The 27500-nt window shown below is 47.6% G+C and overlaps 12 protein-coding genes across 12 annotated transcripts; 5 read left to right on the top strand and 7 right to left on the bottom strand.

Moving 5' to 3' along the window:
- The first annotated feature begins 887 nt into the window (after positions 1-887).
- On the top strand, positions 888-1845 carry POJ06DRAFT_85569 (uncharacterized protein). The gene is made up of 3 exons (XM_056191660.1): positions 888-1100; positions 1158-1218; positions 1279-1845. Exons 1-3 carry the CDS (start codon positions 1061-1063, stop codon positions 1715-1717), a joined length of 540 nt encoding a protein of 179 aa, XP_056044430.1. The 5' UTR covers positions 888-1060; the 3' UTR covers positions 1718-1845.
- Positions 1846-2238: 393 nt separating this feature from the next.
- POJ06DRAFT_85574 (kinase-like domain-containing protein) lies at positions 2239-4634 on the bottom strand. Its single transcript, XM_056191661.1, has 2 exons — positions 4287-4634; positions 2239-4230 (listed from the first exon to the last, which is right to left on the bottom strand). The coding sequence occupies exons 1-2, from the start codon at positions 4464-4466 to the stop codon at positions 2329-2331; spliced, it is 2082 nt and encodes a 693-aa protein (XP_056044429.1). The 5' UTR covers positions 4467-4634; the 3' UTR covers positions 2239-2328.
- Positions 4635-4923: 289 nt separating this feature from the next.
- POJ06DRAFT_250076 (uncharacterized protein) lies at positions 4924-7457 on the bottom strand. The gene is made up of 7 exons (XM_056187242.1): positions 6983-7457; positions 6547-6900; positions 6327-6496; positions 6077-6268; positions 5485-6026; positions 5356-5431; positions 4924-5308 (listed from the first exon to the last, which is right to left on the bottom strand). Exons 1-7 carry the CDS (start codon positions 7314-7316, stop codon positions 5225-5227), a joined length of 1752 nt encoding a protein of 583 aa, XP_056044428.1. The 5' UTR covers positions 7317-7457; the 3' UTR covers positions 4924-5224.
- A 129-nt stretch (positions 7458-7586) lies between these two features.
- On the top strand, positions 7587-8949 carry POJ06DRAFT_250067 (RmlC-like cupin domain-containing protein). Its single transcript, XM_056187241.1, has 4 exons — positions 7587-8138; positions 8195-8290; positions 8339-8556; positions 8611-8949. Exons 1-4 carry the CDS (start codon positions 7711-7713, stop codon positions 8718-8720), a joined length of 852 nt encoding a protein of 283 aa, XP_056044427.1. The 5' UTR covers positions 7587-7710; the 3' UTR covers positions 8721-8949.
- Positions 8950-10153: 1204 nt separating this feature from the next.
- Positions 10154-11402, bottom strand: POJ06DRAFT_237136 (glycoside hydrolase family 3 C-terminal domain-containing protein; the record flags this gene model as incomplete). The annotated part of the gene is made up of 3 exons (XM_056185939.1): positions 10154-10967; positions 11026-11270; positions 11322-11402. The coding sequence occupies 3 exons, from the start codon at positions 11400-11402 to the stop codon at positions 10154-10156; spliced, it is 1140 nt and encodes a 379-aa protein (XP_056044426.1).
- A 665-nt stretch (positions 11403-12067) lies between these two features.
- On the bottom strand, positions 12068-13266 carry POJ06DRAFT_85479 (uncharacterized protein). Its single transcript, XM_056191659.1, has one exon. The coding sequence runs from the start codon at positions 13027-13029 to the stop codon at positions 12277-12279; it is 753 nt and encodes a 250-aa protein (XP_056044425.1). The 5' UTR covers positions 13030-13266; the 3' UTR covers positions 12068-12276.
- POJ06DRAFT_250055 (bola protein) lies at positions 13118-14241 on the bottom strand. Its single transcript, XM_056187240.1, has 2 exons — positions 13719-14241; positions 13118-13653 (listed from the first exon to the last, which is right to left on the bottom strand). Exons 1-2 carry the CDS (start codon positions 13963-13965, stop codon positions 13505-13507), a joined length of 396 nt encoding a protein of 131 aa, XP_056044424.1. The 5' UTR covers positions 13966-14241; the 3' UTR covers positions 13118-13504.
- Positions 14242-14804: 563 nt separating this feature from the next.
- POJ06DRAFT_280937 (uncharacterized protein) lies at positions 14805-16515 on the top strand (the record flags this gene model as incomplete). Its single annotated transcript, XM_056189916.1, has 6 exons — positions 14805-14974; positions 15030-15134; positions 15197-15340; positions 15395-16048; positions 16158-16235; positions 16314-16515. 6 exons carry the CDS (start codon positions 14805-14807, stop codon positions 16513-16515), a joined length of 1353 nt encoding a protein of 450 aa, XP_056044423.1.
- A 494-nt stretch (positions 16516-17009) lies between these two features.
- Positions 17010-18200, bottom strand: POJ06DRAFT_250044 (NADH-ubiquinone oxidoreductase complex I, 21 kDa subunit-domain-containing protein). Its single transcript, XM_056187239.1, has 3 exons — positions 18066-18200; positions 17714-17981; positions 17010-17651 (listed from the first exon to the last, which is right to left on the bottom strand). The coding sequence occupies exons 1-3, from the start codon at positions 18108-18110 to the stop codon at positions 17416-17418; spliced, it is 549 nt and encodes a 182-aa protein (XP_056044422.1). The 5' UTR covers positions 18111-18200; the 3' UTR covers positions 17010-17415.
- Positions 18201-18409: 209 nt separating this feature from the next.
- POJ06DRAFT_267138 (replication fork protection component Swi3-domain-containing protein) lies at positions 18410-19504 on the top strand (the record flags this gene model as incomplete). Its single annotated transcript, XM_056189212.1, has 3 exons — positions 18410-18708; positions 18762-18837; positions 18899-19504. The coding sequence occupies 3 exons, from the start codon at positions 18410-18412 to the stop codon at positions 19502-19504; spliced, it is 981 nt and encodes a 326-aa protein (XP_056044421.1).
- Positions 19505-21144: 1640 nt separating this feature from the next.
- POJ06DRAFT_294928 (fungal-specific transcription factor domain-containing protein) lies at positions 21145-24852 on the top strand. Its single transcript, XM_056190491.1, has 3 exons — positions 21145-21902; positions 21957-22464; positions 22517-24852. Exons 1-3 carry the CDS (start codon positions 21397-21399, stop codon positions 24668-24670), a joined length of 3168 nt encoding a protein of 1055 aa, XP_056044420.1. The 5' UTR covers positions 21145-21396; the 3' UTR covers positions 24671-24852.
- POJ06DRAFT_250038 (Isochorismatase-like protein) lies at positions 24853-26955 on the bottom strand. The gene is made up of 2 exons (XM_056187238.1): positions 26271-26955; positions 24853-26215 (listed from the first exon to the last, which is right to left on the bottom strand). The coding sequence occupies exons 1-2, from the start codon at positions 26789-26791 to the stop codon at positions 24940-24942; spliced, it is 1797 nt and encodes a 598-aa protein (XP_056044419.1). The 5' UTR covers positions 26792-26955; the 3' UTR covers positions 24853-24939.
- Between the last annotated feature and the right edge of the window lie 545 nt (positions 26956-27500).

The raw sequence follows: 27500 nt of genomic DNA, 5'->3' as shown, positions 1-27500 counted from the left end.
GAAACGTGGAGAGGCACCATTACTGGAATACGAAGACTACGAAGGAGACGTAGAAGGGGATGAAAGAACTGATGGTCCTCATGAGAGCGCCAACTTCAGTCCCCGCAAGACGGTAGAATAATTTTCGCATACTTGTTGCAACCAAAAGGTAAATACTAAGCAATTACTATCGATGCGACAGATAATATTGTCTTTGACAGAGTCCGAACAGTTCAGGTTCAGGTTCATGCATCTCGTGCCGTGTCGTCAAGAGGTTTGTTGTTTTGGGCGGAATTGCGCATAAAGTGGACAATTCTGGATGCTACCCCGATACTGCTGGGGAACAATAGAGGTCGAACAGTTTTGTTGTCTGTTGTTTATCGTTCTAAATTACGCTTGTTGTGCTTTATTCTGCTGCTCTGCATTAAAAGCTGTGTTAGTTAGTTATTGAGATGGATTACTGGTTACGCGCGTGAGACGCTTTTTATTCCTCGTGATCTCGAAGTCGCAGACCCGTATGAGGACTAAAGTTATCCACGCAGTCTTGAACTGACGGAATATGATTTACTAACAATAGCTTTAATAAAATAGATATGAGTTAAATATGTAACCCGGGCATGAAACGCTGGCAAGTATAATATTCAACTATTAGCGTGATTAAACGGGATTGTGTTCTCTACTCAGTTCCAGTAAAATTCCATAGCCGTGATGTAAAAATCATCAAAGATTTTGTAGAAGACTATAGGGACATCCTCATAATAATCCGAAGAAAAAGTGAGGTTCATCTCCAGAACAGAGCTAAAAGGTATGAAGAGGAGGAAAAAATTGCTCCTTGCCCGGAGACCTTGGGTGCTAAGAAGTTACCCGGATTGAGATTTACCGACGCGGCAAACGCTTGATTGGCTGACGCATGAGAGCCGGTTGGGTTTTGTGGAGATCCGAACTCCAGCAGTGATTTCGGCTTGTGACCGGGAAGAACGTCGGATAAGCTAACAGTTTCTCCCTTTTCCCACCTTAGGCCAAATTTCCTCTGCTGCAGTCAACTCTCACGATTTCGCAAATACCATTACTCTGAGGCATTATGGCGTCTTTGGCTGTTCGTCCTGCTACGCGACTTTCCGGTGTGTACACTGTTGCGTTTGGTTGACTTTGGTTCGTAACTAACACGGATATGTCAGTCGTCGCCAGATCATCTCGCATGTCTGGTCGCCAGCTCATACCACTCGTCATCGCCCGAAGGTGAGTATTTCAATATTCGTCGTCTTAAGTCACTAAGGGTTTGACTAATATCTCACCAAGATCCGTGTCGTCACAATCCCTAACGCCTGCCGAGGCCAACGAGATCCTCGTTAAACAGCGCGCAAATCGGCCAACTTCTCCCCACCTCACGATCTACAAGCCACAAATAACATGGTACCTCTCCGGTCTCCACCGTATCACCGGCCTCACTCTCGCGGCCGGCGTCTACGCCCTAGGTCTCGGATACTTGTTCGCTCCAGTGTTCGGATACTCGCTGACGAGCACCGCCATCGCGTCCGCGTTTGGTGCTCTCCCTGTTGCGCTCAAGTTCGGCTTCAAGACGCTCGCGGCCTTCCCGTTCACCTTCCACGCGTATAATGGCGTTCGTCATTTAGTCTGGGACACGGCGAGCCAGCTTACCAATAAAGCTGTTGTGCGCACTGGATTTACAGTCATCGGATTGACCGCCGTCACCAGCTTAGTTTTGGCATTGATGTAAATGAAAGAAGGCAAAGGCTAATATTTGTGAAATTGTATGCCTTCCTATGAATTAAATAAATGGATGACACGTTGAGCGGTGGACAATGGGCTGTGAGACAAGGGCATGACAGAGTGACTTCCGGACCTGATTTGGCCATTAAAACAAATACTGTGGTCTAACGGTCATTCGCATAGCTTGCTATTTGACATTAAGTAGTGCCAATAATATTATCATTCTCGCACGTGGACCTTGTCAACACGTAAAGTCTGGCGTATGAGAGCCGACGTTGGATTGGCACGTCGTTACGTAGCATTTCTCTCACTACAAACCATCACATTATGTAATACATGCTCATTAGATCGTCCCTATAATCTAACAAACCGGCCAAAAAACTCCCGTCCAGTGTTGTTGATTCGCTGTAACAATAATATCTCCTTTCAACATATTTAGACATCCAACAATGCACTGACGACATGCAATTGATATCCACCATCTCATCCCTTAATTGCCACAGTTACACACATAAATTCATTACGCAAGCTGCCTAGAAACACAAACACAAACATCAAAATGGCATACTAATACTAAATGGCAAGCAAACAAAATACATGACCGATAAAATACCCTCTCTATTCTTTCTCCTTTTTCTTGTAACTCACTAAATGCGCGCTTTCCGCTGGTACAAGCGTATGCTCATGATTAGCACTATTGACCATCTTGCCTTCCTTGTCAACCGTGCACATCTGAATTCCACTCACGAAGGGGTCTGCAAATATCTCTTTCAGAGTCGCCCGCTTGTCTGGGTCTAATTCTAGCATGCGACCGACAATGTCGCGAGTCTCATGCGGCATTAGTCGAAGCAACCGCCACGGGCCCTTGATGACGGGTGTTGGAGAAGTGCCATCAGGGTTCGTGCCCGGCGGCCTGGATGGCAATTCGGGATGTTCGGGGTCAGCCGGCGGTGAGCTGAATAATCGGAATGAATTGTCTGATTTGCGCGGCGCTTTCCATGGGAAGCGACGGAGTAACATGCAACAGAATATAATCGCTACCGACCAAATATCTGCTGGCTGAGGATCATATTTCAGTTCTGAGCAGACTTCTGGAGCAAGATATGGATCTGACCCAACGATACCGTGCGCCTTCACAATCTCCGATTCAAACGGGTATCGGAAGACTGACGCCGAACCGAAGTCGATGATCTTCACGATACCAGCCTCCGAGACAACGCAATTATCAAGCTTGAGATCTCGATGCGCTAAGCCCATCTCATGGAGGTAAGCGACACCTGATAAGATTTGCTTGAATACGCAGTAAATCTCAGCCCGGCTCATCTTGCCTGACATGACGATGGCGAAAAGGTCGTAAGGACAATATTCCATGACCTCAAAAAACTTTCCGTTCTCGTGCATAATGTCAAGTGTCTCAATAATGTTTGGATGATGTAGTGTCGAGCCAATGCAGAATTCAGCCGTCACCTTCTTCGCGTATTCACGCTCGCTTTCGTAGGAATGCCGCGCTCTAAACTCTTTGACCGCAAACGTTGTGCCATCAGACGATCGTTTCATTAATCGGACCGAGCCTCCGGCACCAGAACCGAGCACCTTTCCGAACCGACCATATTTCTTGTTCAACCCAGGACCATCTTCTCCGAATGGCATAGATTTGAGGTTCGTAGACGACCCCGACGATCCAAACCCGAAACCTGAGCTGTTCGAAGGTGCCGCAGGAACACTGTTCACGGACACGCTCGATCCGCTCGATGGAATATCCTTCTTCGACTTGTGACCTTTCGGCTTGAAAAATCGCTTCAATTCCATCATACTTCCATGAGCGCTCTTCAACTTCCCGCTACCACCACCAGTTTCCGAGCCAGATCCAGAATCGTGATGATGGTGATGATGATTCTTGCCGATAGCCGAGACAAGCGAGACAGCAGACGACGCAGCAGCAGCGGCGGGATGAGCGTAAACACCTCGCTTGGACTTAGCTGATGTAGAAGAGGCTTGAGTTGTTCCTGCGGATGGTGCGGACGTGGGGCCACCCGTGCTCGATGAACTGTCATGATTGTGGAGATTGTGATGGTGGTGCTGATGGTGATGCTTCTTCTTAAACACAAACCGTGGAGCGATATCCTCTACACTCCGGTTTGGCGGTGGTCTATTTTTGCGTGAATATGGATCATCTTCTGGTGCGAGGTGCTGGCCATAAGTAGCTGCGTCCTCGGCCGGGGATGGTTGTTCTTCGTGCGATACGTCGCCCTCAGAGCTCTCGCGAGAGACCGGATTCGACGGCAATTCTCGCGTGGGCGAATCGAGAAAGAATTTTACTTTGCCAGGAGTAGGACCGTCATCGGCGACAATGTTATCGCCACTACCATTTTCGTCCTCTTCGTTATCCTCCTCATGGCCAACGTCGTCCTCGTTGCCATTCTCATTCGACGACGGTGACCTACTTATGCCAATTGACGTCGGGCCGGTGTTGGATCGAGTGGCTGGAGAGGACGGAGTCGAAGTAATCGGTGATTCCGCCTAGAATGGTTGTCAATAGATGACCTTGGACTGGACGCAGGTACAAAAATACGTACAGTCGACGCCGGCAGTGAGACCTGCTCGTAGTGATGCGTGTCATCACTGAGCAGACGGTTCTTCTTGAAAGTGAGATCAGTCAACTTGTCGGACAGTAAGTCGATGGGAGTGGCATTCGAAGCGGCCAGCTGATCTGTGGTCGAGCCGGTTGTCCCGGCCGCAGCGGAAGTGTTCTCCATCGCTGCGATGGGAACTGAGGACAAAGCGAAGACGATCGTGCCGGAGCACGCGGCAAAGAATGCTCGTTAGCGAAGGACACAGTACGGAACCCGCAGAGGTCGTTGGACTCAATAGGGTCGAAAGACTGCCGGGCAAGGACGGGAATGGTTGCCCGGGGCACCTGCTAGGTGGACTTTGCTTAGCGCAAGTGGCAGCAAGATGGTCCGCTTCTTCGGACGTGCCGTGCGTCACCCCCTGCTGCACGTGATGGCGGCATTCAAGGCAACGCTAATCAACTAAAGGATCACGTGATATAGAGGGTGACCGCAAAGCTTTGTTCAGTGATTGCGGGTTTGCAGTGTTTTATTGCCGATTTTGATAATCGAGCGGCAATTGTGGGCCCTGGACCCATCAACTAGACTGCACATGCGTTTCACCTACTGCTTACGAAAGATCTTCGAATGATTGACATATGTGGCTTAGTAGCTACTCTGGTTTCTAGTTAAGGGCTCTATGAACTCCATGGCTATCGAGCCTCTGGAGCTACAAAGATGATACGGCTGGCCATGTCGGGTCAGCCGGCTGGGCCCGCATGCCGCGAGCCCGAAGAATTAACTAACCGGCATGACGTCAATTTCTTTGACTGTCCCCAACCCCCACAAAATAAGATGGACTCACTGGAAGAGTCAGTAGTAAACGAATACGACTCTCCAAGCATTATCTAGCCAGCCACACTTGATTCACAACTCAACTCACATCATGCCGCCGTTATTTATAGTTACAGTTCCCAAACCTCACTCTTACTCTGAATGCCGTCGAACACTACTGTGTTTTTCATCGGAACGTACTGTCTAGTTATCAACTGCGCAGGTGTTAGTCTCTCGTCAATAGATACACAGCTGTCCTTGCCTTTACAACTTCCTGGGCCCCAAATCCGCCCAAAAGAGAGGAAATGTTATGAAGCTCACCACTACCTGCCCGCACGCTATAGCGTGTGTTAGAGTATTCGAATCCAAATTTTGGTAAGGGGCCACTTACAACTCCTTCAACACTTGCGAAGCGGACTCTCCCAGTGAATCACCGCCCAAACTTTTCACGATCTCTAGCGCAATGCTTTCTAAATTTTTAGCGTCATCCTCAGTGTTCTCTAGCGATCCCGGAAATCGTTCATTCCTCTCCTCAAATATCTCCACGGCCCTAAACCCGAGATAAATAGGCATAAGCCCATTTTCCTCCCGTAAGCCACTCAAAATCAGCTTCGCCTTGGCGGTTTCAGGATTGTATTCTTCCTCCAAAGATCGCCCGTCAATTACAACGATGTAACGCGAGAATTTGCAAAACGTCTCAATTTCGTCGTCCAAAATGGCGTCCGTGGGCCGATCGAGCGCGGATAACAGTTCTGCAACACGCTGCTTGACCCAGTCTCGGTCCCGCACTGCTTTATTCCGGTAAACCGTCTGCAGTGCGATGTATCTTAAACTATCAGCTTTCATGTCCGGAAGAGTACCTGATAGAGGTAGATTTCCTTCCTTCGCCACAAAATCGGCCGCGGCACGGGCAAGAATCCAGAACTTAGTTGACTAGCTTTATTAGAGCCTGACTTAAGGTGTCCCACAAGACTTGTACCTACATTTTCGTGAAGATTCTGCGCTCGAGGGTCGTTGAGAACCGATGTTATTGGCACAGTCGTCTTCTGTGTTGCGCGCAATACCGCAGCGATAGCTTCGTCAAAGTTCTCCGGATCAGATGACCGTATACCACTTCTTATCAAGTCTTTGAATTGGTTCTTCTCTGCATATATTGACGGCGGACTACCTCCGTGCTGACATTGACGTTAATACCACTCCATTAATGCCAAAGATGAATGGAACATTGTCTACCTCAGCCTTCCATTGCTTCAAGTATTTTAGTAGTATCACTACGTACGGAACGTGCGCGTGATCAATCTCATCTAGTGCGTCCATGTTTATGGCGTCTGCAAAGTGCTCAAGCTCCGGCCAAGGACAGTCCAACCGTAGATCGACTGTCGAGTCCGGATGAGACTCCACAACTGTATCAAGTCAGTCAGAGATAACTTGCATATCCAAATTGCGTACTCGCCTGTATGTTCAGGAATCACGATTCGCAAATACCCGTAAAATCCGATAGAATTCGATAAAACTAAAGGGATCTTCTTGTCCCATAAAACCTTGGCCACATTCATCAATATCGACGGTCGAATCTGGTGAGCAATCACTAAAGAGAATGATTCCCAATATGATGAGTCCACGCCATCTAGCTCCCTCAAATTCAAGATCTGTGAATGTCCCATGGAATCAGTGTTCAATTCTTGCAGGAACTCAGTGACTTTCACGGCTCGAGGTTGTCCCAGGCTGGAATCGTTGAGAAAGAAATTGGCGTCAATATCGTCTTCCGTGACAAGCTTATCGTCTGCAATAGTAAATGCGCCCGTTCCTACACAATGTCGCCGAGTTAACCAATGATACTCCCACAGTCATCCCTCTACTCCTCTACTACCAATATAGCAGATACATACCAGGCAAAACCAGATTCTTCAAGATCTCGGCTCCGGCAGCAGACGCGGTTAACAGTAGCACATGCGCTTCTTCGAGCGCAGCTTGTCCGTTAGCAGCCCAAAGACGAAGCTGTCTGTCATACTTTTTATCTCGCGCGGTCAGCACGTGTGGTGTTGACGGTTGCTCAGCATCCACTTGTAGCATTGTTGCAAATTGCTCTGCTACTCCTGCTAATGGCGTAGATGGCGTTTCTGATGGTTGGTCTGAAACTGCGTTGTCGTCGAGAATCGAAGATGTCGCGGTCGTGATAGGTGGGCTTGTATTATTGTGACCAACAGGATGTTGCTTAATCATGGAATGACAGGATCGACACGTGCGAATAAGTCGGACAACCCTTTTAAGATATCGACGAATTACACCCGTGGTTGATCTTAAAAGTATTGACGATATGCCAATCTAGCTGTCCCGTTATGTAAATTCTAACGCAACCGGACGAATGCGATATAGATGATGAGTAGAACCCTTGCCTCGCCTCTTCAGATTAGGGTTATCATGTTGAAAGTATGGGTTTGGGTTTTACTAAGCTTTCGTTGGTCTGCGATAACTTTCAAGGCTCTCCGTCAGGCAACGCTCATTTGAGACCTACTCATTGAGATCATTACCGAGGCACCTACATTCGGACGGCAATTACTGGACATATACTTCAGGGTCTGCTTGTCTCGCGGATCTCTGGAGATTGAAGTGACTTATGTGGTTGCCCTTTTTCCGCTCTGGGCTCACGGCAGTCGTCTCTATCCGAACTCGACTGACTATTAGTCAGTTCTCGGTTATATGTCCAGGAACGCCAGTCTCGCCGGGAGTAGTACGACCAAAAGTACCTATTTCTGCTCTTCGAAAACGGGCTATGCGGTCTACATCTTCCCCCTCACAGATAACCACAGAATTAACTATCTCGCGCACTACAACTCCGATAATGAGTACCATGGCGACTACATCGCGACTGGACACGTTTGATGAACTAGTGGAAGAGATCAAGCGGCAGTTGGGACTCACTTCGGGAATAGACTCCGACGATGTCGACGTTGAGCAGTTGATGGACGCTATGAGGCGGTATCGGTCGGAAATCTCGCACTGGGAGAAATATGCACTCGCGGACTTATCGAGGAACTATACGAGGTATATCTTCTTGCACAAGTCTGGATGCGTTGGACATGAAACAAATGACGTTGTAGGAACGGTGTTGATGATATGAACGACAAAGCCAATCTTTTGGTCTTAGTATGGAATCCAGGCAAAGGTTCACTAATACATGATCATGCGGAGGCTCAGTAAGTGCTGTTTTCATAATCACACATGACAATGCTTACCATACCTAGTTGCATAATGAAAATTTTGCAAGGAGAGTTAGTCGAATCGATATATAAATGGCCAGAAGGACACAGTCCTCGACGAATGGAAATAGACCGTCGAGTGGTGTACCACGAGAACGAGGTAACCTACATGCACGACAAGTTAGGATTGCACCGAATCAGCAATGAAACACAAAAGCCTGCAATATCCCTGCATTTATACACACCTCCATGGGCCGCCAAGAGTAGGTATTGTGTATGACGTTATCAGGGCCATGGAATACTAACGATAGAGTCAGATGGCTGTTTAGCATTCGACGAAAGGACGGGAAAGCAAATCAAGGTCAATCTATCAAACCTATACAGTGACAGCGGTGTCATATGTTCGAGGCGAGCCGATCATGTCTAGATTTGTACTGCTAGCTCATTACCTTTTTTTGTTTGATCATTGTGATATCTATTTCCGGAGTTGAGGTTCAGGTGAGCGGGGTAAAGTCGCATTTTCCATTGTAGCACATATGGTTAGAGGTTTTGCATTTTCAGGAAGTTTGAAATGTTTTGTATTATATTAGAATCGAATAATCCGCGCCGTTGCATGGACTAGTTGTCCCTGACAAGAATCACAGCTTGGAAAAAGACTTACGAGGATGAATGAAATGGAAAGCCTTCCTAGCTGTCCTCGGGTTTTAACCAGTTCCATCTCACGCCTTATTACGCTGAGCGGAACATTCGTTGTGAACCAAACAGTAGACTCACGACCCAATCAGCGTTTCGCGCCGACAAAACGTGCAGTATTAATAACCCATGTCTGATATTGGCGAGCATGTGGCTGAGTGCGAAATAATAAGGACCAGCTGCTGTCATGGGCAGAGTCTGAGCGTCTCAATATCCCTCTGGAGATCGTCAGGTGTGCCGGCAGCGTATTCTGGCAGATCGTCGACAACAGATGTAGATATTGAATCAGGAAAATGTACAAGTGGTCCTTATCTTGAGCAACACATCAACTATAAGTCTTCGCAGTTAGGCAGTACATTGATGGCAGAATTAGGCGCTTGGGTGACCACTGATGGTAGACTTAATGCAGCTCGTGTTAAGCAGACAACGTCGAACAGTGCCCTTATTCAATGATCTCACCTTCACTGCCAATAAATCGGACGACACTTCAACATGTGAGATATCACGAAAGGGTTGCAAACCGATGGGGTAAGGTTTGCAGAGATTGACAGCGCTTCATTCAACGTGGCAATCATCGAGACAGCCTCGACCGTGACAGTAAGAGGAAACCTCTACAGTACTAGTTAGATTAACCCAAGCTCGATGAAGCTCAAAAGCTGTCAAATTTTGTCTCTGTATTTTGAACCACATGGCCCGAGTAGGTAAGGACACAGCCTCGGTATCAACGACAGCTTGACAGCGAGGAGATATTGAGAATAATACTCATTTGAGTTTTCTCTATTACGACTAATACTACGATATACCTTGCAGTTACGTACGCTCTAGATTTTTTTTTATATTATGGTTCGGTGTTTACAATAACTGAGTAACATGTGCTAGTCAAGAATAGTTTGAAACAGTGTGCTAATCGCAGGACCTCGCTTCGTAGCTTGACAAAATTTACTGCAGCCAAAGTTTCAAGCCCGTGAGAAAGAGAAATGCAAAGGAAGGAAGTCAGATTTGGGACAATAAAATTCAGTGACAATAATTTGAAGAACTCGACCACCTCATTTCCGCTTATTTCTAAAGCGTAAACTTTCCGGCCTCGACCAAGTTTCGGCTACTATTTCCGATATACACAGTATACGTTCCTCTCGGCAACAACCAATTCCGCGAGACCACATCGTATTAGCTCAAGTCGCGTCTCATGAGATCGAAATTGGCTGAAGAGGTTTGCCCAGGTGACGCAGATAATTTCTCGAAGCCGCGCAGTGCTCGTACAGAAAACTCGACGCCATCAACGTCCGGATACGAAACGTAGAGCTGCAAGACCTCTGAACCGCCAACACTGCCAGTGTTGGTAACCGATGCCATAACTTGAACAAGAACATCCCATAGAGCAGGATTGCCACCGGGAGCGCCACCTGCTGGACTTGGATGCGAAGGCTGAATGTCTGAGTATCCATCCGGATACGGATACTCTTCAGGATCGTACGTGATCAATTCTGCAGCACCCTGTTCAATGTATGGATAGATATAATTCGAGTACCGCGGAATATCGGACGGATACACCGCCGACCCGAGAGACGGCAGTGAATCGTTGAGGTAGACCGGGGAGCTGTACGATGGAGGACTAGGCACTTCGCTGTCAATTGTTCCACTTAGACGAGTTACGGAAACACCACTGATATTGAACAAAGTGTAACTCAATCCAAAGCCGAACTCGTAACGTGGTTCGATATCATATTTGTCGAATTGACGATAGTCGACAAAAATACTTTCCGTAAAATTTAATTGGGGAACTGGCTCAATGACGTCGTAAATTACAGTGGCGGAATAATCGCTCGTATTCTTTGCGATAGTGAATGGCAGCTTTCCAGACGGACTCACTGTTCCATACAACACGTCAGCTATGCCAACACCGACGTCCTGTCCGGGGACAAGAGAAAGAGGACAGCCGTGACGTTGTCGTGTTCGATCCAACCTTCCAGATCGATACCGACTACAGACTCGACAACAAGATGGTGTTCGCATTTTTAGATGCGACCATCTGCACAAACCCGTGCCACGCCGAAAGATTATTGCAGTCACCTAGGTTCCCTTCGACAGCCACAAAGCCTTCACCTGAGTCTGCCGTAATAAAGACGGCGGTATCGACCGCACCAGCGAGCATCGTCGCACTATCGAGGTCATAATCGTCTAGAAGGTATTGCACAGAGGTACCTTGAACAATGGCCTTCGCGTTGATAACTTGAAAAGGTGTAACCAGGTACGAATAATTTGCAGTTCCTGAACCCCGGCCAATCTATGCCTACTTAATATTCAGACCAAAACAGTTAAATTAAAAGAGACATACGCCAAGCGTTCCATTATCACACGCCCGATCAGCACATCCGTTCGGTCCGAAAATTGCAGGTCCAGCAGCGGAACCGAACATGCAGGCAGCCTGTAAACGCTAATTCCGCTCGTCCACGGCCAGCATCGGGAAGTCCAAACCTAAAGAAACTTGTTACTCACTATTGGCGCGAAATCAACTCAACAGCTATCATCATCCTCAGTACGACTAGTACGAGTCTGTACGATGAGTTCAACAGCGACGTGTTGTCCCGGTAGGGATTTATCCGCTCACTTAATTATCCGGAGAGGACGGCGATGTCGGTTCCGCCTTGGTTTGCTAAGAACAGCATGGCCTGCAAGTTATGTTCGTAGTAATTTTAGTTGCTTGTACAAGTAATAGACTCCACTGCGTCATCAAGATCGAGAATCATTGGATGGACCAAAGTCGGAGAAACAGATCTGATGTCGCGGGTGTTGTGCTTGGAGTTAGATGTCTAATCTGCCGTACTCTTTTCCAGTTACTTTCTCATAACAGTGAAACGCTTGTCCAGAATTAGACAAATGCTTTATCCAAGTAGACGTATATTGTAAGCGACAACTGTGGGCAAACTGTGCAATATAAGGGAGACGAGATTTTCTGCCCGTGTTGAACGATATCCTCAACGACGAATCAAGCCACTCACAGAGTCCCCGCAGCGCACGTTCTAAGAAAATCTCGAATTTTGAATGTTATAGTACGCTGCTTTAGATTACGTATTGTTCGCAACATGTGGCCAACCCCAGGTTCAGTCTGTGAGGTAGTATTGCTTGCACCAATTGGAGAAGTTGTGACAAATTGATCGGCATAGATCAGACTAAGTGCTGCGGGCAATAGTATGTGATTAACAGCTTGTAATGCCGCCACGATAAGGTTGTAAAATGGCAGTTTCTATTATTGCTTCCAAGCGACTCAATAACATAACAGCAGTAAGTAACTAATTGAGCTCTTCAAGTACTGCTTCGTACACTCGGGTTATATCCAATTCGTGCCCGCGAAATGGTACCATAACTGCAACAATATCTACCCGAGTTCGTTCGACAATGCTCTCTAGCCTCATCTTTTCGGTATTGTTCATTCGCTTATGTGAGGGCACGTCACCAACAATCAACTTGTGAAATATTTTGTCCAGCTTCCGAAGAAATAAAAATACTTTTTCGGGCGAATTTATTGGTAGCGATGGAAGGGAATCGTTCAAGTCATCGGCAATTCGTAAAAGGTACTGTGACTGTATGAATGGCGTACTAGTGCTGGACACCGAATACCAAATTAGATCCACCAGCTTACTCAGATCATCCAGTAACGGTTCTATTGTATAATACACTGAGTCCGGCGGTCCCGTATCCGAGAACTTTCGTACGAATTTGCGTGATATATGTAGAAGTTGCTCGTCAAGATAATTGATCAGCTTGGATTGCTGTGCGGACGACAGTAACCTTGACGACAGTGTATGCGCATTTGCTGGCAATGATTGCAACTGCGGCGAGTCGACATGCGATGAATTCAGAAAATCAAGATCGAAGCCGTCAAAGTCTGGGGAGAATACAGACGATAATGCGGCGCTGGCTGATGACGGTCTTATGCTACGTTCTTGCTTCGGACTCTCGACTTGGAAGCCTCCGGCATTGCTGTCTGACGTGTACGATTGCTCTGCATTGTCTGCATTATCTGACAGAGTCGGAGAGGCCATTATATAATAGTGGAACAATCGATGTATTCGTAATTACCTTAATTATATTATTAAGGAAAACGAGATTTGATGAAGCCATGATCTAAACATGATCTCCAGCTTGGTGCTGTATGCGATCTGCGCCTCAGCCGTCCTACAATTTATCCACCGGACACTAGCTAGAGTAGTATATTCTTCTCAGCTCCCATACTTTTGAGGTTACGAGTGTGATGGGTCATTTTGGGACATGTATTGGCCCGTTCAGAACATCTTCAAAGTTTCAGAGTTCTTGCGACAAATTCAATATTACTCTTCATGTCTTGCGTGTACTCTTAATATATACGAAAAACATATTTGTAAAAATCCATGACTGAATATCAATCACTATGCTGATCTAAACCAACTCCGATTGTCCGAACTTTCCCAACAAACCGATAATAAATGAGAATAGTATGTACAGAATCGATAGCAGTTACATGTACGCTACGTACATTGCCTACTCCGCTTTTGTGTTTAGCTGAACACCATGCCATTCCTTCATCTCGTCCGCAAGTACTTCGTTAACCATTCTATGTTGTTTGATCATAGGAACACCGTTGAATGCCTTAGAAACTATGCTAATAGCGAACATTGACCCACAACCACCTAAATAGGCGGCCTATTAGCTTTGACTTTCATCAGCTGCCTCAAATACACCAGCTCGGACTTACCAGAAATATCTCTAACTGACAGCTTTGATGGTTCAAAGGCATCCATTAACTTGGACGACAAATATTTTTCATAGTTATTCAAACGTTCTTCCTCATCTGCATTAAACGCCTCAGTCGCGAATGTATTCGTCCTCCCTTCGAGGTGTATGATTGGTAATTGAGTAGTCCGTGACCGCCATATATTTGCTACAAGAAAATTAAGACCTCCAGACGCCGGTGACCATGCGTGCCGTATTTGACGTAGCATTAGTAATTCTATCTGAGACGGCAATTATCTCTTGACAATGTGCATTATTGTCAGACAAATGCCGCCCTTGAGATTGGTCATTCGAAGATTTGGTAATCCGCTAAGGCAACTTCTCCAGTACCACACCCGCAATGCTAACGCTCGGGTAAGCAAAAGATACTAAGTTTATGCCATATACGTGTCGTTGTAATGGAAATAAATTCCGTAATCTCTGTTGTGTTTGACGGTAGTGCCACGTAGATTTTCAGCGCAAAATTTTTTAGGGTAAATCATGCGGGTGGTGTCCGAGGAGCGCCGCGCACTACCGAAGGCCTCCGAAGGCTACGGAAGTGCTATTAGTAGTCAACAGTAGGCAGCTGCGTTAAGCCGTCGTTCCATCCGCGCCATCCTTCCTACTTTTATCAACATTCCCCTTCACACTGATTGCTAGCGCAGATCCTGTTGTGAAGTTTGTGTCCTTCGTGTCGTTTCTTTTCCTTTTTGTTTTGTTTTGTTTGTTGTGATTTTTCCGGTTATTGTTCTGCTACAGTATTTTGTCGGGCCTTGAATTTGTGTTGATATCGTTTTCGACTTAAAAGGACATCCCCAATTTACCGCCAAATACAGCTCAAGTGACTTGCAATTTGTCAGATTGTATCCGGTACCTATCTTTTGGTATGTTTATAAGCTGATCGACTTAGGCAATTGTGGATGCAATTGCGGCCACCAAATCGGACCTGGAGTCTCAATTGCTGGTCCTTTTATTCTGTTTCTAATAATCTCTTGACAGTACGCGAATTCATTCAATCGATCAATACATCGGTTATTCTTTCGGTTAATTGTCAGTCTACCACTTAGCAATGTCTTACGCCTACGATTACTCTCAGCAGCAAGATTCGGCTTCTCCGCAAGCTGGCGCCTCTGGGGCAGCTCCGACCGCAGCTGACGCGTCTGCCGCCGCGACATTCTCGAACACAACTCCCACCCCTGGGGGAACTATGGCTGCTAGTGACTCGAAGACTACTCTTTGGTATGAGTTTTCTGATGAATTCTCTAGGTGATTGGAAATGACTAACAGCTCTCAGGATGGGCGAGTTGGAGCCATGGATAGATGAGAATTTCGTTCGTCAGGTTTGGTCTAACTTTGGCGAGGCAGTCAACGTTAAGATGATTAGAGACAAGTTTTCTGGGTAGGTGATGATGGCGATTGTCTTGTCGATTATGTTGAGTACGCACGTCTAACGTTCTTTAGCACCAATGCTGGGTACTGTTTTGTTGATTTCTCCAGCCCTGCGGCTGCCGCGAAGGCTTTGACTCTTAACGGAACTTTGATTCCGAATACTCAGCGTGCCTTTAAACTTAACTGGGCGTCTGGTGGTGGTTTTTCTGAGCGAAGGTTAGTATATAGAATTGACAGATTGATGTTGCATATAGCTTACTAGCGTTGTAGAGATGATCGCTCCCCAGAGTATTCGATTTTCGTCGGCGACCTTGGCCCGGAAACCAGCGAGTATGTCTTATTGAATCTTTTCCAGAGCCGCTACCCATCGTGCAAATCTGCAAAGATCATGACTGACCCAGTGTCTGGCATGTCGCGAGGATATGGATTTGTTCGTTTCACTGATGAATCAGAGATGCAACGCGCTTTAACCGAGATGCAAGGCTTTTACTGCGGCAATAGACCTATGCGAATCTCCACCGCGACCCCTAAAAATAAGGGTGCCGCTGTTCCTGCAGGCATGCTTCAGCAGCAGGGGCCTGGCCAGATGGGAATGTACCAGATGGGCATTCCTCCTATGGGCTATTATGGTGCTCCTCAGCCAATGAACCAGTTCACGGACCCCAACAATACTACAGTCTTCGTTGGTGGATTGTCGGGCTATGTTACAGAGGATGAGCTACGAAGCTTTTTTGCTGGGTTTGGAGAGATTACTTATGTTAAGATCCCTCCTGGAAAGGGATGTGGATTTGTTCAGTTTGTTCAGCGCCACGCCGCTGAGATGGCTATCAATCAGATGCAGGGCTATCCCATTGGTAACTCTCGCGTGAGACTGTCTTGGGGTCGTTCGCAGAACAACTCGGGTCCGGTCAATGCTCCTTACAGGTAGATTTGCCTTTTTTTGCATGTATATATAAAGCTTAAAAAGTTATTGCAATGTGACGTATTTGTATCTGTTTTAATTTTCTTTTACTGAGTCTTGGTTTTTCCATAGGCCTACTCCTCCTCCTCCAGTATATCCTTCAATGGGCTTGCCTCCACAAAGCCACTATAGTCCATATGCACCGATAAAGTAAGCAAAGTCTGTCTTCTTTGTCTTTTGTGTTTCAATTGGTTATTATAGAAGAAGGAGCTAATATAATTAATGTAGTCCGCAGGCCGCGCATTTACATCCCCCCCAGCAGCAGGGTCAGATTCCACCCGGTCCGCCGGGCGCTCAACCCCAAGGACAAGATCCTAGCGAGCCAATTCCAGTAGCTCGATTAAACGAGCTGTACTTGGCTGCTCGTGACGGCAGATTGGACCGGATGGAGGCTGACGGCAGAGGGTACCATGGAGTTTATGCGCAATAGATAAGTGAGATTGTTCTCTCGCGTGAAGTCTTTTCTTTTAGCGTTATTTACTCGTCATGTCATGAAATTTCGTTTCAGGTTGGGGCGTTTCGAAAAGTTTCTTGATATTCATCATTTCATCTTTTGCGCGCGTTCACAGAAACTTCCTTTACCTATTCTTTTCATATCATTCATTATCATGTGTATTTAATTCTTATCGCGTTATATTTTTTATCATTGATATTGTTGATAATATGTCACGCTGGCATGATTGTCACTTAAAGGTATCTACGGTATTAGAAATTGTGTGTTATTCATTTTATTATCGATTCTATGGCTTTGACGGTTTACTGTTATCATTATGTAAGGTTGGTATTATTTGAACGGTTTCACAATTTATTTGATGTTTCGTTTATTTTTATTTCCGTATATGTTTTATTTAAATTTAGCAAGAAGAGCTGTTAGTTAGAAACAATATGTAGTGGTTATTCATAATACAATGTTTTCAATACAACACTACGATGTTACATAGGGAATACCTATGTGTTACTTTGTATGCTGCGTCGTCAAGCAAATACACTAAGGACTCACAGTAGGAGCAGTGCAGTGCTTAGTCAAGCCGATGGCTCTTCTCGATTTGCATTTTCAGTGGGATGAATCGGCAAACCCGCCAGTATTTGCTTAGATACAGTAAAAGTGAATTAGCCGGATAGAGTCGAATAGGATGTGAACGATGTCAAGTGATATATATAATATACTTAAATGTAATGACTATATGGACAATCATATCTTAAGGCGAACCCATGCAATCAACCTGTAACACTAACTTTCGCAAGCCGACCAAAGGCAGCTTCAACCGTCCACCCATCCATTTGTCATATCTTTATCCGTTGACTGCGAATTATTATACCGTTGTCGTTCCTACTTGTAGTACTTTGAAGTATCAACGCCATGGTATGGATGATTCACGAAATTGAAGAGCGGGAATATGGAGAACTTGAAAACAGCCAACCGTGAGTAGCTCGCAGCGACTTTCTGAAGCTCGGGGGTGAGCGCAGACTCACCATAGATCGGAAGGCCAGCCTTAGCTCGCTGTGATAGTTCCTCTATATCTTTGGCCTGTTCTCTCGCATTCTCGGAGTATCCAAGGAAGCGGTCTACATTTGCACGGTTAGATAATATCCCCGTCTACTCTAGTTTGTGACGGGCGAAGACTCACACGAGCTGCGTTGATATGCGATCAAAAATCCGCCGACCGCACCCAAGAACAGTGACGGAGCGGGACCAAACATAGACCGTCGTTGCCTACTCGCATAAATGAACGCTTTTATAGTATCCTGGACGCCTCTGCTAAGCTGCGTGTACTTGTTGTAGTCCATCAAACCGACGAGGACAGGCGCCGACGCAGTGACTGCGGCCCAGATACCGATGTCTGAAGCCCGGAAATATCGGACTACCCTGTTGAAATGAGGATCTGCATCAATAAGCTACCACAAATTAGCAACCTTTTAACCACGTATTGCAAATGGACAATGGCGTGAGAGGAGTCACTGCCAGCCTGAATCACATACTGGGTAGTCCCCATTTGGCACGGAATGTAAGCCCTCCTCAGACATCTTATGTGTATAATGACAATAATTCAACGAGGCTAGGAATATGTCTCTATACGATTGTTGAATGTTGAATGGCTGGATCTTGTATTAGGTCAGTTCTCACGGCGAAAGTTTCACCTCGAGTTCTCATTGGTCAACCTCATGAGTGCGGCTTGAAGATTGAGCCGGTTGACACTCTGGTTCCACCACACTCAGTTTCACCTTGGCTGAGTGTTACCCGGCAGACGCGAACCAATGTTCACAATGTTTATTTGCGCGTAAAGCTGAAATGGATGAGATATAATCTCAAGCACCTAGCAGTCATGGAAAACCTATTTGGACCTGACGATGATGATTACCCCGATGTCGATGACAAGATTAACATGGGATACGGTGCCGACACCGTCGAAATTGATATTGACAGTGATCTGTCGAGGGACGGCGCGAGCATGCCAACTGCCGAATACAACATAAATATCGGCGCCGGGCTCTATCCACGAGACGACGGACCCGAGCCGTCTGTGGTGTGGGGTGCGAGACCTCCGGAAGTTGTCGATTTGGGTATTGACAAGGAAGTTGTTATTAAACAAAGGTCAACGCGTGCAAAGCTAGACAATGAAAGGTACGATTTCATTGCAGTCTTGTTCCTGGTCCTGGTGTGCTAACTGGTTGCAGATTACTTTCTGCCGAGGGTCTCATCACCATTAAACGGCGGGCTCCCAAAGTCAGGTTTAAAGGAAAAGGCCAAGAGGTTAGTAATCAACGATTGTAGTGTGATAGCGCCTTAGATGATTGACGACTTGTATCTATAGTATCGTTATTTGGGACGGCTTCTTGAATGCTACCAAATATGGGGCCATCAGGTATTTCCAAAGGCGAATTTCGAAGACTTTCTCGCAATGACAGAAAAACTGGGTCGAAATAAGCAGATGAAGGTCGTAAGAAGGCAATGGATCGATGAATGGAAGCCAACACGTCCGCCGGAACAGAACAGTGACGAAGAGGATAGAGCAAATGATTTGGATCAGAGGCAGACCTACGACGATGGAACTGGGTTCGTGGTTGGCGCGGGATATGATGATGACGAAAATCACGACTTTGTATCACTAAAACGCCAGAAGGCGACATCGTCCGACGATGATAATAGGGTCTCTGGCGAAGGGGAGGCGGTTCAACTCAATGATGATGTCGTCTCTCCGCAAACAAGTACTTCTAATGGCCCACAGTCGGCTATTGAAACCGTTATCCCGGAGCAAAATTCAACACGGTCTGTATCAGATACGGTTCCACGTGATGTGCCACTCCCTGAAGAGACAGAGGAGTCTGCTCCGACTACCGGCCCATCGCCCAGTTCCCACCAAGACGCATTGTTCTTATTCGATGATGAAGACGAAGATAACGACGATTTATACGACTAACGCTTAGTCGTGAAATATAGTTTGTACAGTGAATATAGATTGTCAGATGGTTGATTGTTACATACAGCATCGAGAGCCACTACGGATTCGCCAGGTAGACCTAAATAAACACGGACGACAACTTTCTGTTGCTGTAGTACAACGCATGTCGCAAACCGACTGATATGCCAAATGCTGACTTACTTTTAGTCTCTGGACATAAAACATGCGGAAAACATGCGGACAAGATAGCGTGGCCTACGGCTGACATAATATCAAGCCGTTCACTTCGGGCTGGTCATTAAGTTATCCCGAATACGAATATTAGAGTATGGTTGTGTTCATGCCTGGCCGTAAGCCTGCCATGATCTCCTCGACCCATATACATCCAGGCGGGACCGAGGCGAAAATAAGACAGCCACAGGCATGAGAAACCATTGCTTAAGGAAAGATTTTGAATTTTATGATGGATTATATTTGCGGACTGATGACTTGTATCCAACCCACAGCATGAGAGAGTTCGGGTGGTCGGAAGCCGCAGTCGCATTTTCCCGAGCGGCATCGCGTATCGTTCGCGTCGTAACGTTTGAGCCTTCCAAGTTTAAACAGCCATCCATAACCTAAACTAAAAGCTTAGTAGGACGAAACCGACAACTTTTAGGTATCGGCATTCGATCGAGCAGCAATCAAAAATTGGACACGCTTGTTTCGCAGTGAATCCAAGGACTGAAATCTGAGAAGCTGAGATGGAAGACTCTAGGATGACAACACAACGTCTAGAAAAAAAATCGTCTATTAAAGCCATAACTGCCAACTCGACGGAATGGCCTTTGCCATTTCGGTGCTGTGCTGACGAGGATTGCTAAGATCAATTGTTAGTCAGCCTTTGGCGTGATGTTTTGTCCACATTCGGTTGTATTTAATTATAAGTCGGAACGGCACACCGCTACATTATGGGGAAACTGTGCGGACAGCAGTTATACAAGGTGTCAATGTATGCGATCCGATAGTATGACTAATATTCACATATTAACTACGTCTTAACTAATCCAAGAACCATTCAAGAAGCTACCACTGACAGACGCCTTCCACGACGCCTGAGATGCAGCCACCCACCTGCGCCCTGGGAACTAACGCCCCACGATTTGCATCGCTAATCCGACTTCAAGCTCGGAAGACGCTCGCATACAACACTCAGATTGCGCTCTCTATCAACGATTTACAGTATAGAATGGTTAAAACCCACTACGGAGTTAGAATTTACAACACGCAAGGCTTGCACGTTCTACCACTCCGCTCTCGTGACCTTTAGCCATATAGAGAGTGTAGGAGTCAGCAGCAGTTACTTGGAGCGTAACCTCCGGTAACCCGGCCGCTACTCGTCCATGAACAGCCACCGTCAGTTTGCCGTGCGTCGGAAATCTTTCTCACTCAACATAAACCGAATGGTCCCCAGACTTTTCTTGCTCTGTGATTCTAAAAATGGATTACTTCAACCTATATCTCGTTCCGTATATAAATGCTGGACGCGCGGACTGCAGTCAACCTTGACAGGTGATGTTACCCGCATAAAACTTAGGTGGCTGTCTGGCCTGGAATCATTCCCGGCGACAGTCAAACCTTACTTCGACTGTAATCCCCGGCTGCCCCCTCTCCGCCATCTTTAGAAAATATTCTGATATACTCTAAATTCTTGTTGTCTTTCGTCTGCAGCCACACCTTCTTCCACTTTGCTCGTCGGTTATTGCTACTTGGGCCTGCAGTTACCCGCTGTCCTCGTATTTTCAGTGCCTTTTTGGGGGGTGTTGGTGGTGGTTGATTGGCTCGGGCGTATCGATAGTCATACATCCTACGGTCACTCGCGCCCGGCACAGTGATACGCTTCACGGACACTCGCATCAAGTGCGATAGCAATGTTTGTCGTGCAAACCACCCACAGCAAGACCGGTCTCAAGCGGCCTGATCGACCGTGCGACTCATGCCGTCGTCGCAAGAGCAGATGCGTATTTTCTGAGAACGACTCGGTCTGCTTCTTGTGTCGGTTTCATAACTACGAGTGTGTCTTTAGCGAGAATCCTGCGCCGAGAAAGAGACAAAGACGGAACAGCGCTGATTTGGCACCTAAGGACGCTGCTGTTGCGTCGGCCGCTGCTAAAGAGAAAGATGCAAAGGATGGCAAGGACAAAGACATGAAGGACAAGGATGCAAAGGATGCAAAGGACAAAGATGCACCAGCTAGTGCAATGGTGGAGGTTGCTCCTGCGGTAACAAGCGAAAGTGCTTCTGGTACACTTACGGCAACAAGTTCCCCGCCGGTACCGAAGCTACAATCCATGTCGGGCGTGCTGGCTCTCAACATTCAGCAAGATAAAAAGGACAATGGAGAGGCTACCACCGCCAAGCGCACACGTGCGACCAGGTATGGTATCCGTTTACTGATTTTTATTGTTATTTCGACAACTCATATCAGTAGAACGACCTCACGAAAAGCCAGCGCCTCAGCAATGGCCAGTTCTGATACGAATTCGACTCCGCCAGCATCGACTGCTGTCGCGTCGGCAGCTACTCCAGATTCTCCATTCCCAGACTATGACTTCCTTCCTCACACACTTCTCAAGAATACGCTAGGCCTGCAATGTCGGCGATACATATCCTATATTGGTACGTCTGCAGAGCATGATCCCGTCCTGATGGACCACTACGGTTTCGATTCGCGCGATCGAGCATCTTTACCAGCTGTTGGTCCGGACTTTCAAACGAAGAGGCAGATTCGACGGGTGCAAACCGAGGACAGTAGTGGAATATCTCGGAATGGGCAAGTATCATTTGTGGTGTTTGAGAGTGAGGATCTTTTCAGAACCGGATATCCGAATCCGTCGGGTAGAGACGACACGATTGGTGGCAATCTGGTGGAAGTGAGAAAGATTCAAGATATCATTGGCAAGTTTGGTAGACAGCTAGTTGGATTATATTTTAGAATTGTATGTCTCGTCCACTGTCTGGTGTTGGTAGTATTAGTGCTGACGTGATCAGGTCCACCCATCGCTTCCGATTTTGCACAAAGAGGAGTTCTTAGAAAAATATTACCGCAATCCATCCGAGCTTTCGCCGTCACTTCTTGCAGGATTATATGTCTTTGCGATCAATTGGTGGACCTATGATGCCGATCTCGTGCCATTCCCGCGCCCGCCGCAGTCTTCTCTCGAAGCGCTGGCGCAAATCAATTTATATCGCGAAATCGATCGGCCAACACTGTCAACAGTGCAGGCGGGCATTCTGTTGCTACAGCATCAGACGTTTCGTAACCAGGTCACGCGGCCAAGTCACTCGTGGGCCATGCTCAGTGAGGTCGTCGCTGTCGCGCAGGAGGTCGGATTGCACATGGATCCGACAAAGTGGGCCATTCCAGAATGGGAGCGTGGTGTACGGAAGCGTCTCGCGTGGGGTTTATATATCCAGGACAAGTGGATGGCACTGACGTTTGGACGACCATCACATATTCACAAGATCAATTGGACCGTCACGAACCTTGAAGACGACAATTTCCCTGACGATGACGGATTGCTCCTTGCAAGTGGTGGTAATGCGCACGGAGGTAATGGAGATGACGAAGACGGTCTGGGAGGTGACGATCTTATTATTGCCGACAACAATGATAACAACGGCAGCGTCAACCGCGAGACGGGCAAGGTCATGTTCATGCAACTTGTTAATCTTACGAAGATCCTGTCGGACATTATGGATGAATTCCACTCGGCTCAAAGCATGGCTGACTTATTTGCCGAGGACACGACATCCACAGCTCCTACTAGCGGCGGAGACGTCAAATCAGACCAACATGATCCTAACTCGGATGTGTTCCGAATAAAAAGGCTGCTGGCTAAAGCACGGCCGTTGCAAATTCGACTGAAGGACTGGCTGGAGCAGCTCCCGGATTGCTTGCGAATGGAGAATATTACCTTTGGCGAACTTTCCGCAAGTGGCAACTTGCATCTTGGATATCATGCCGCACAAATTGCCCTCTTCAGACCAATCCTATCTGCATTGTCCAAGGTCGATCGTAATCAGTCTCCGGCGCTGAACGAGATATACGGATTAGTCTATCGATCGGCGTTTGCTGAGTTCGTGTCAGCGGTAGAGTTTGCGAATAATTTGAAGCCACAGCATATCCAGACATTCTGGTACGCAGCATCGAAAAACAATTTCGCAATCATAGCGACGTTCGGCGTTATCTTGCTGTTGACAGCCAGCACGGATGCCGAACGGACTGCGTGTAGTGAAAAGCTAGCGGAGTTCCAGTGGACGTTGAAAGTCAACGTCCGAGGCGCGGAGTTTTTGCAGCATGCAATTTTGTGGGTGGAGGAGTGCAAGTACTTGCTCAAGAGCGAGCTGAGCAAGAAAGGTGGCTCCAAACAGCAATCGAGTCAGGTGTCGTCGCAGCAGACGCAACCAACGCAACAGCTTCCGACAATGAATTCGCAGGCACAGTTACAGCAACTGCCAATCTCCATGCAGCAGGTTATTCCACCTGTGCCCCCAGCGCCCCACATGCAGCACCCCCTGCAACACCTCCAACAACTACAACAGCACCTGCACTTGCAACGGCAACAACAGCAACAGCAGCTTCATATATCACGTGGTCATGAGATGTCCTCGTTTTTTGGGACAAGCGACCACCAGCAGTTTGCCGATAAGCCGATGATTCTACCGACGTCGCAGGCCCCTGTATTGCACCCTCCGCATTTATCCGCGCCGATCCTCCAACCCTTGCAGCCGCAGGGTGTGTCCATGCCGCCATACGTCGCTCACACCAACACTACGATGGGCGAGAACGACATATTTTTCACGTCCCTTGCCACAGATGGTCGTTCGCACGTGATTGACCAGCACGCGAGCACCAGCGTTGACGAGCTTGATAATTTGGAATTCTTCAACATGAGGATGCTGAGTCATCCATGGTTGGAATCATCTAATGCGCCGTTAGGCGAGATGGCCGGCGCTGCGCATGGCACGCCTACCGACGATGGGGGCACACCGACGGGGATGAATAACGAGGCGACGGTCAACGACGTTAGGGCGAAGGCTAACGGAAGTGTGACCGGGAGCACTGAATCTGGATCAGGAAAAAACTCTGGTAATGCAGGTGGGGCCGATGACGACGGACAGAGAGATGACGACTGGATGTAACCATGTATACGCTGGATAAAAGTTTTCGTTTAAATGTTCATGTTGATTATTTTAATGGGGGATACGGTCGTGAATCAAGTCTATAAATAAGTTAAATATGTGTCTTGTGTTTGGTAATGCTTTGTGTTTGGAGTTGTGTATATTATCATTCATATGGTTTGGTTGTTTAGACTGTACTATGCCATCATAATTGATCATACTAATAAATTAATTCGTCATTGAACTACAGTCCATATTCGTCATCTACTGCATAGCCGCAGACTTGGATTTTACATCTGGCACAACACGGCGGCATCCAAAATTCGCGCGTCTACTCCCTTGGCACCGATAAACACGACATCCTTTTGTACAACAACACCGCATACACCTAGCGCCAAAATACCCGTCATTATCTGGCTGGACAGAGGCGCGACAAACACATCGGGACTATCGATCCCGCAATCGAATGCGTTTGTGAATGCAGCTTTTGCGGACTCGAGAGCTTGGATATTTTTGATTGTGTCGAGGGCGGAGATGGACCCGGTCGGTGCCTTTTCGAGCGTCATGACTGACTCAGGCGCGGATGCCAATTTCGCGGCGGCAGACAGCACAGAGCATGCTTTTCCGCCTGGGACGCACCGTCCGGGGAGTTTTCCATTCGGGACAAATATCTTCTCAATTTTTTCGTCAAACGCGGCGTCGGTCGAGGATGCGACTGCATATCTGATACCGCCGCCTTCGAAGCCACGGTAATCGACCGAGATTATCGGACGATCTCTGAAATGCTGAAAGAGAGCTTCCGGGGTGGAGTTTGGGAGTCTGAGGAGCGTTGCCCAGACCGACCTTGCATCGAGGGCGGAATGTGCGAGGATTGTGACTGTTGAAGTTGACGGAGACGCCAGGGTAATTCCTGCTGTTGAAAGGGAACCTTTTGTCGTCACATACGCTGACACTGACGACGGCATGTTTGGCTTGATGTCAGATGTGGTAAGGATGTAAGTTAGCTGGCTCGCGTTCAGGAGTTCGTTCGCTGACAGGACAGTGCCCATGTAAATGCCGCCTTCGGAGGTCATTTGGGAGATTATAGTCGCGGACGGAGTGAATTCTGGCGTGCTCGCAAACGGAACGCCGTACAGGAGTGGCAGATCGCGGCTACCATCGATATCAACCGTCTTGTCGGCATCTAACTTGGCTGCCTGAGCCATTGCGGTCTCGCGGGGAGTGAGCGACCCGAAGCTCGACTCGTCTAAAGAATCGTAGATGCTGGTGATGACTTCGGCAACAGTCTTTGCCCCAGAGACGTACGACGCGTGCAGCGGCTGTAGCGACAAGGGGGACGCAGTAAGAGCGGGCTCGAGCTGTGCGAGGGCGGCGGCGGAATTGGCGTCCGCGATTGACATGAGGGCCTTGGAATTCGAAGCGTAGCCGAGGAGACCGTCGTACGCGCAGAACATATCCATAGTGGCAGAGACAATGGTGCCGTTGAATCCGCCGGTGCAGTCAGTCAGTACGCACGCCTCGAATCCATGGTCATTCGCTTCGCGGAAAGTTGTAGCCACACAGCATCTAACCATTAGAGCCTTTTCGAAACTTCGTGAAACAGACAGCGCGCAGAACATACTCAGCAGTGACACCGCAGAACAATAAATGGGTGATTCCCCTAGACACAAGGATCTCGTGAAGATCGGTATTGTAGAATGAGCCCTTGCCAGGTTTATCAAGAACGACCTCATCCCTCCTCGGCTTGAGCTCGTCAACTATATCATGTCCATACGCGCCGCGGACAAGTAATTTGCCCATAGGACCTTCGTCGCCAATGCAGAGTACATGACGCTTATTAGCGTGAAGTTGCCTATCGCGCTTCGTCGGCGGGCAGTCCGAGAGATCAGGCACATGTCCTTCGCGCGTATGTACAACAGTCATGCCGAGATGGCGGGCGGCACGCAGGGCGTCCAGACATGGCTGGATGAGTTTCGCGACTTGGGCAAAGATCTCCGGAGACGGGCATTGTACTGCGCCATAGCCGGTTGGCAGAACAAAGTCCCGCTGCATGTCAATGATGATCAAAGCCGTACGCCCGGCAGGAAGCGGAAACGCCGCGGGACGCGCGGTGGAAATAGTGAGTGGAGCTGTCACAGTCATTTCGTTAGATGGTATGTTGAAACTCCAGTGTGAGGATAGAGTGAAAAGGGAAGAATAAGAGAATAGGGGGTAAACAAGATGGGATTCGTGAACGTGTCTCGGCGGCTACCGTGTTCAACGACGACTCGTGTCTGATCCACTCTGAGCTGTCGTCCCGCAAACACTTGCGAAAGCATAGCTTTACATTTTGAACTTTCTATTTATTTTATTTAAAATTTAGCATTATTCGGCTCAAAAAACGTTCGCAAGTTGCTGTGGAACTCTCAGGGGACGCGCGACTTGGTCTTAGTTTAGCTGGTGAGTCGAGCTCAGAGTGGTCGCGGGGCTCCGGCGAAGCTTGGGCCGATAAGGACTTATCGTCGCCGACCGATTCACACGCTTTGCCCGTCGGGCATGCCGACCCTTACCTTGACCCCTGAGTTCTATTGGGCACAACTAACTGGTTTTTCGAGAACGTCCACCAGCTTTAAGTTATGCTTTTAATCATTTGCTCACCTTTAATACGCAGCGTACGCATGTACCATAAAATTGAGAGATTTCAGAATGTAACTTACAAGCTATCTGACAGCATTGTGGCTGGCCGATTCGCTGGGCCGGCCGTCGGCGCCCGAACACGGGCGCCAAAAAGTCTGCGCTAACGCCAGCATCATTAACGCGTGCGAAAACAAAACTCAGAAACGGTGCTTTCTCAAGCATGGCGGCATCCGTA

Source organism: Lipomyces tetrasporus (assembly GCF_029532465.1).
Source record: "Lipomyces tetrasporus strain NRRL Y-64009 chromosome Unknown POJ06scaffold_4, whole genome shotgun sequence".
NCBI classification, from domain to species: domain Eukaryota; kingdom Fungi; phylum Ascomycota; class Lipomycetes; order Lipomycetales; family Lipomycetaceae; genus Lipomyces; species Lipomyces tetrasporus.
This window is presented reverse-complemented; position numbering and strand designations above follow the sequence as displayed.

Bases quoted from the DNA above. Each gene is read 5' to 3' on its own strand.
- POJ06DRAFT_294928 (XM_056190491.1), top strand. From the start codon at position 21,397: ATGTTTGTCGTGCAAACCACCCACAGCAAGACCGGTCTCAAGCGGCCT. The intron at 21,903-21,956 runs GTATGGTATCCG...TCATATCAGTAG, and splicing joins AAGCGCACACGTGCGACCAG to AACGACCTCACGAAAAGCCA. The intron at 22,465-22,516 runs GTATGTCTCGTC...TGACGTGATCAG, and splicing joins TTGGATTATATTTTAGAATT to GTCCACCCATCGCTTCCGAT.
- POJ06DRAFT_85479 (XM_056191659.1), bottom strand. From the start codon at position 13,029: ATGGCCTCTCCGACTCTGTCAGATAATGCAGACAATGCAGAGCAATCG.
- POJ06DRAFT_250044 (XM_056187239.1), bottom strand. From the start codon at position 18,110: ATGTCTGAGGAGGGCTTACATTCCGTGCCAAATGGGGACTACCCA. The intron at 17,982-18,065 runs GTATGTGATTCA...AATTTGTGGTAG, and splicing joins TGCCAAATGGGGACTACCCA to CTTATTGATGCAGATCCTCA. The intron at 17,652-17,713 runs GTGAGTCTTCGC...GTGCAAATGTAG, and splicing joins CGCATATCAACGCAGCTCGT to ACCGCTTCCTTGGATACTCC.
- POJ06DRAFT_85574 (XM_056191661.1), bottom strand. From the start codon at position 4,466: ATGGAGAACACTTCCGCTGCGGCCGGGACAACCGGCTCGACCACAGAT. The intron at 4,231-4,286 runs GTACGTATTTTT...CAACCATTCTAG, and splicing joins TCTCACTGCCGGCGTCGACT to GCGGAATCACCGATTACTTC.
- POJ06DRAFT_85569 (XM_056191660.1), top strand. From the start codon at position 1,061: ATGGCGTCTTTGGCTGTTCGTCCTGCTACGCGACTTTCCG. The intron at 1,101-1,157 runs GTGTGTACACTG...CGGATATGTCAG, and splicing joins TCCTGCTACGCGACTTTCCG to TCGTCGCCAGATCATCTCGC. The intron at 1,219-1,278 runs GTGAGTATTTCA...TATCTCACCAAG, and splicing joins CCACTCGTCATCGCCCGAAG to ATCCGTGTCGTCACAATCCC.
- POJ06DRAFT_250055 (XM_056187240.1), bottom strand. From the start codon at position 13,965: ATGCTACGTCAAATACGGCACGCATGGTCACCGGCGTCTGGAGGTCTT. The intron at 13,654-13,718 runs GTAAGTCCGAGC...CCGCCTATTTAG, and splicing joins GTCAGTTAGAGATATTTCTG to GTGGTTGTGGGTCAATGTTC.
- POJ06DRAFT_250038 (XM_056187238.1), bottom strand. From the start codon at position 26,791: ATGACTGTGACAGCTCCACTCACTATTTCCACCGCGCGTCCCGCGGCG. The intron at 26,216-26,270 runs GTATGTTCTGCG...TCTAATGGTTAG, and splicing joins TTCTGCGGTGTCACTGCTGA to ATGCTGTGTGGCTACAACTT.
- POJ06DRAFT_250067 (XM_056187241.1), top strand. From the start codon at position 7,711: ATGTGGTTGCCCTTTTTCCGCTCTGGGCTCACGGCAGTCGTCTCTATC. The intron at 8,291-8,338 runs GTAAGTGCTGTT...TACCATACCTAG, and splicing joins CATGATCATGCGGAGGCTCA to TTGCATAATGAAAATTTTGC. The intron at 8,557-8,610 runs GTAGGTATTGTG...CGATAGAGTCAG, and splicing joins ACCTCCATGGGCCGCCAAGA to ATGGCTGTTTAGCATTCGAC.
- POJ06DRAFT_250076 (XM_056187242.1), bottom strand. From the start codon at position 7,316: ATGATTAAGCAACATCCTGTTGGTCACAATAATACAAGCCCACCTATC. The intron at 5,432-5,484 runs GTAAGTGGCCCC...CACACGCTATAG, and splicing joins TCGCAAGTGTTGAAGGAGTT to CGTGCGGGCAGGTAGTGGTG. The intron at 5,309-5,355 runs GCAAGGACAGCT...ACACCTGCGCAG, and splicing joins GGGCCCAGGAAGTTGTAAAG to TTGATAACTAGACAGTACGT.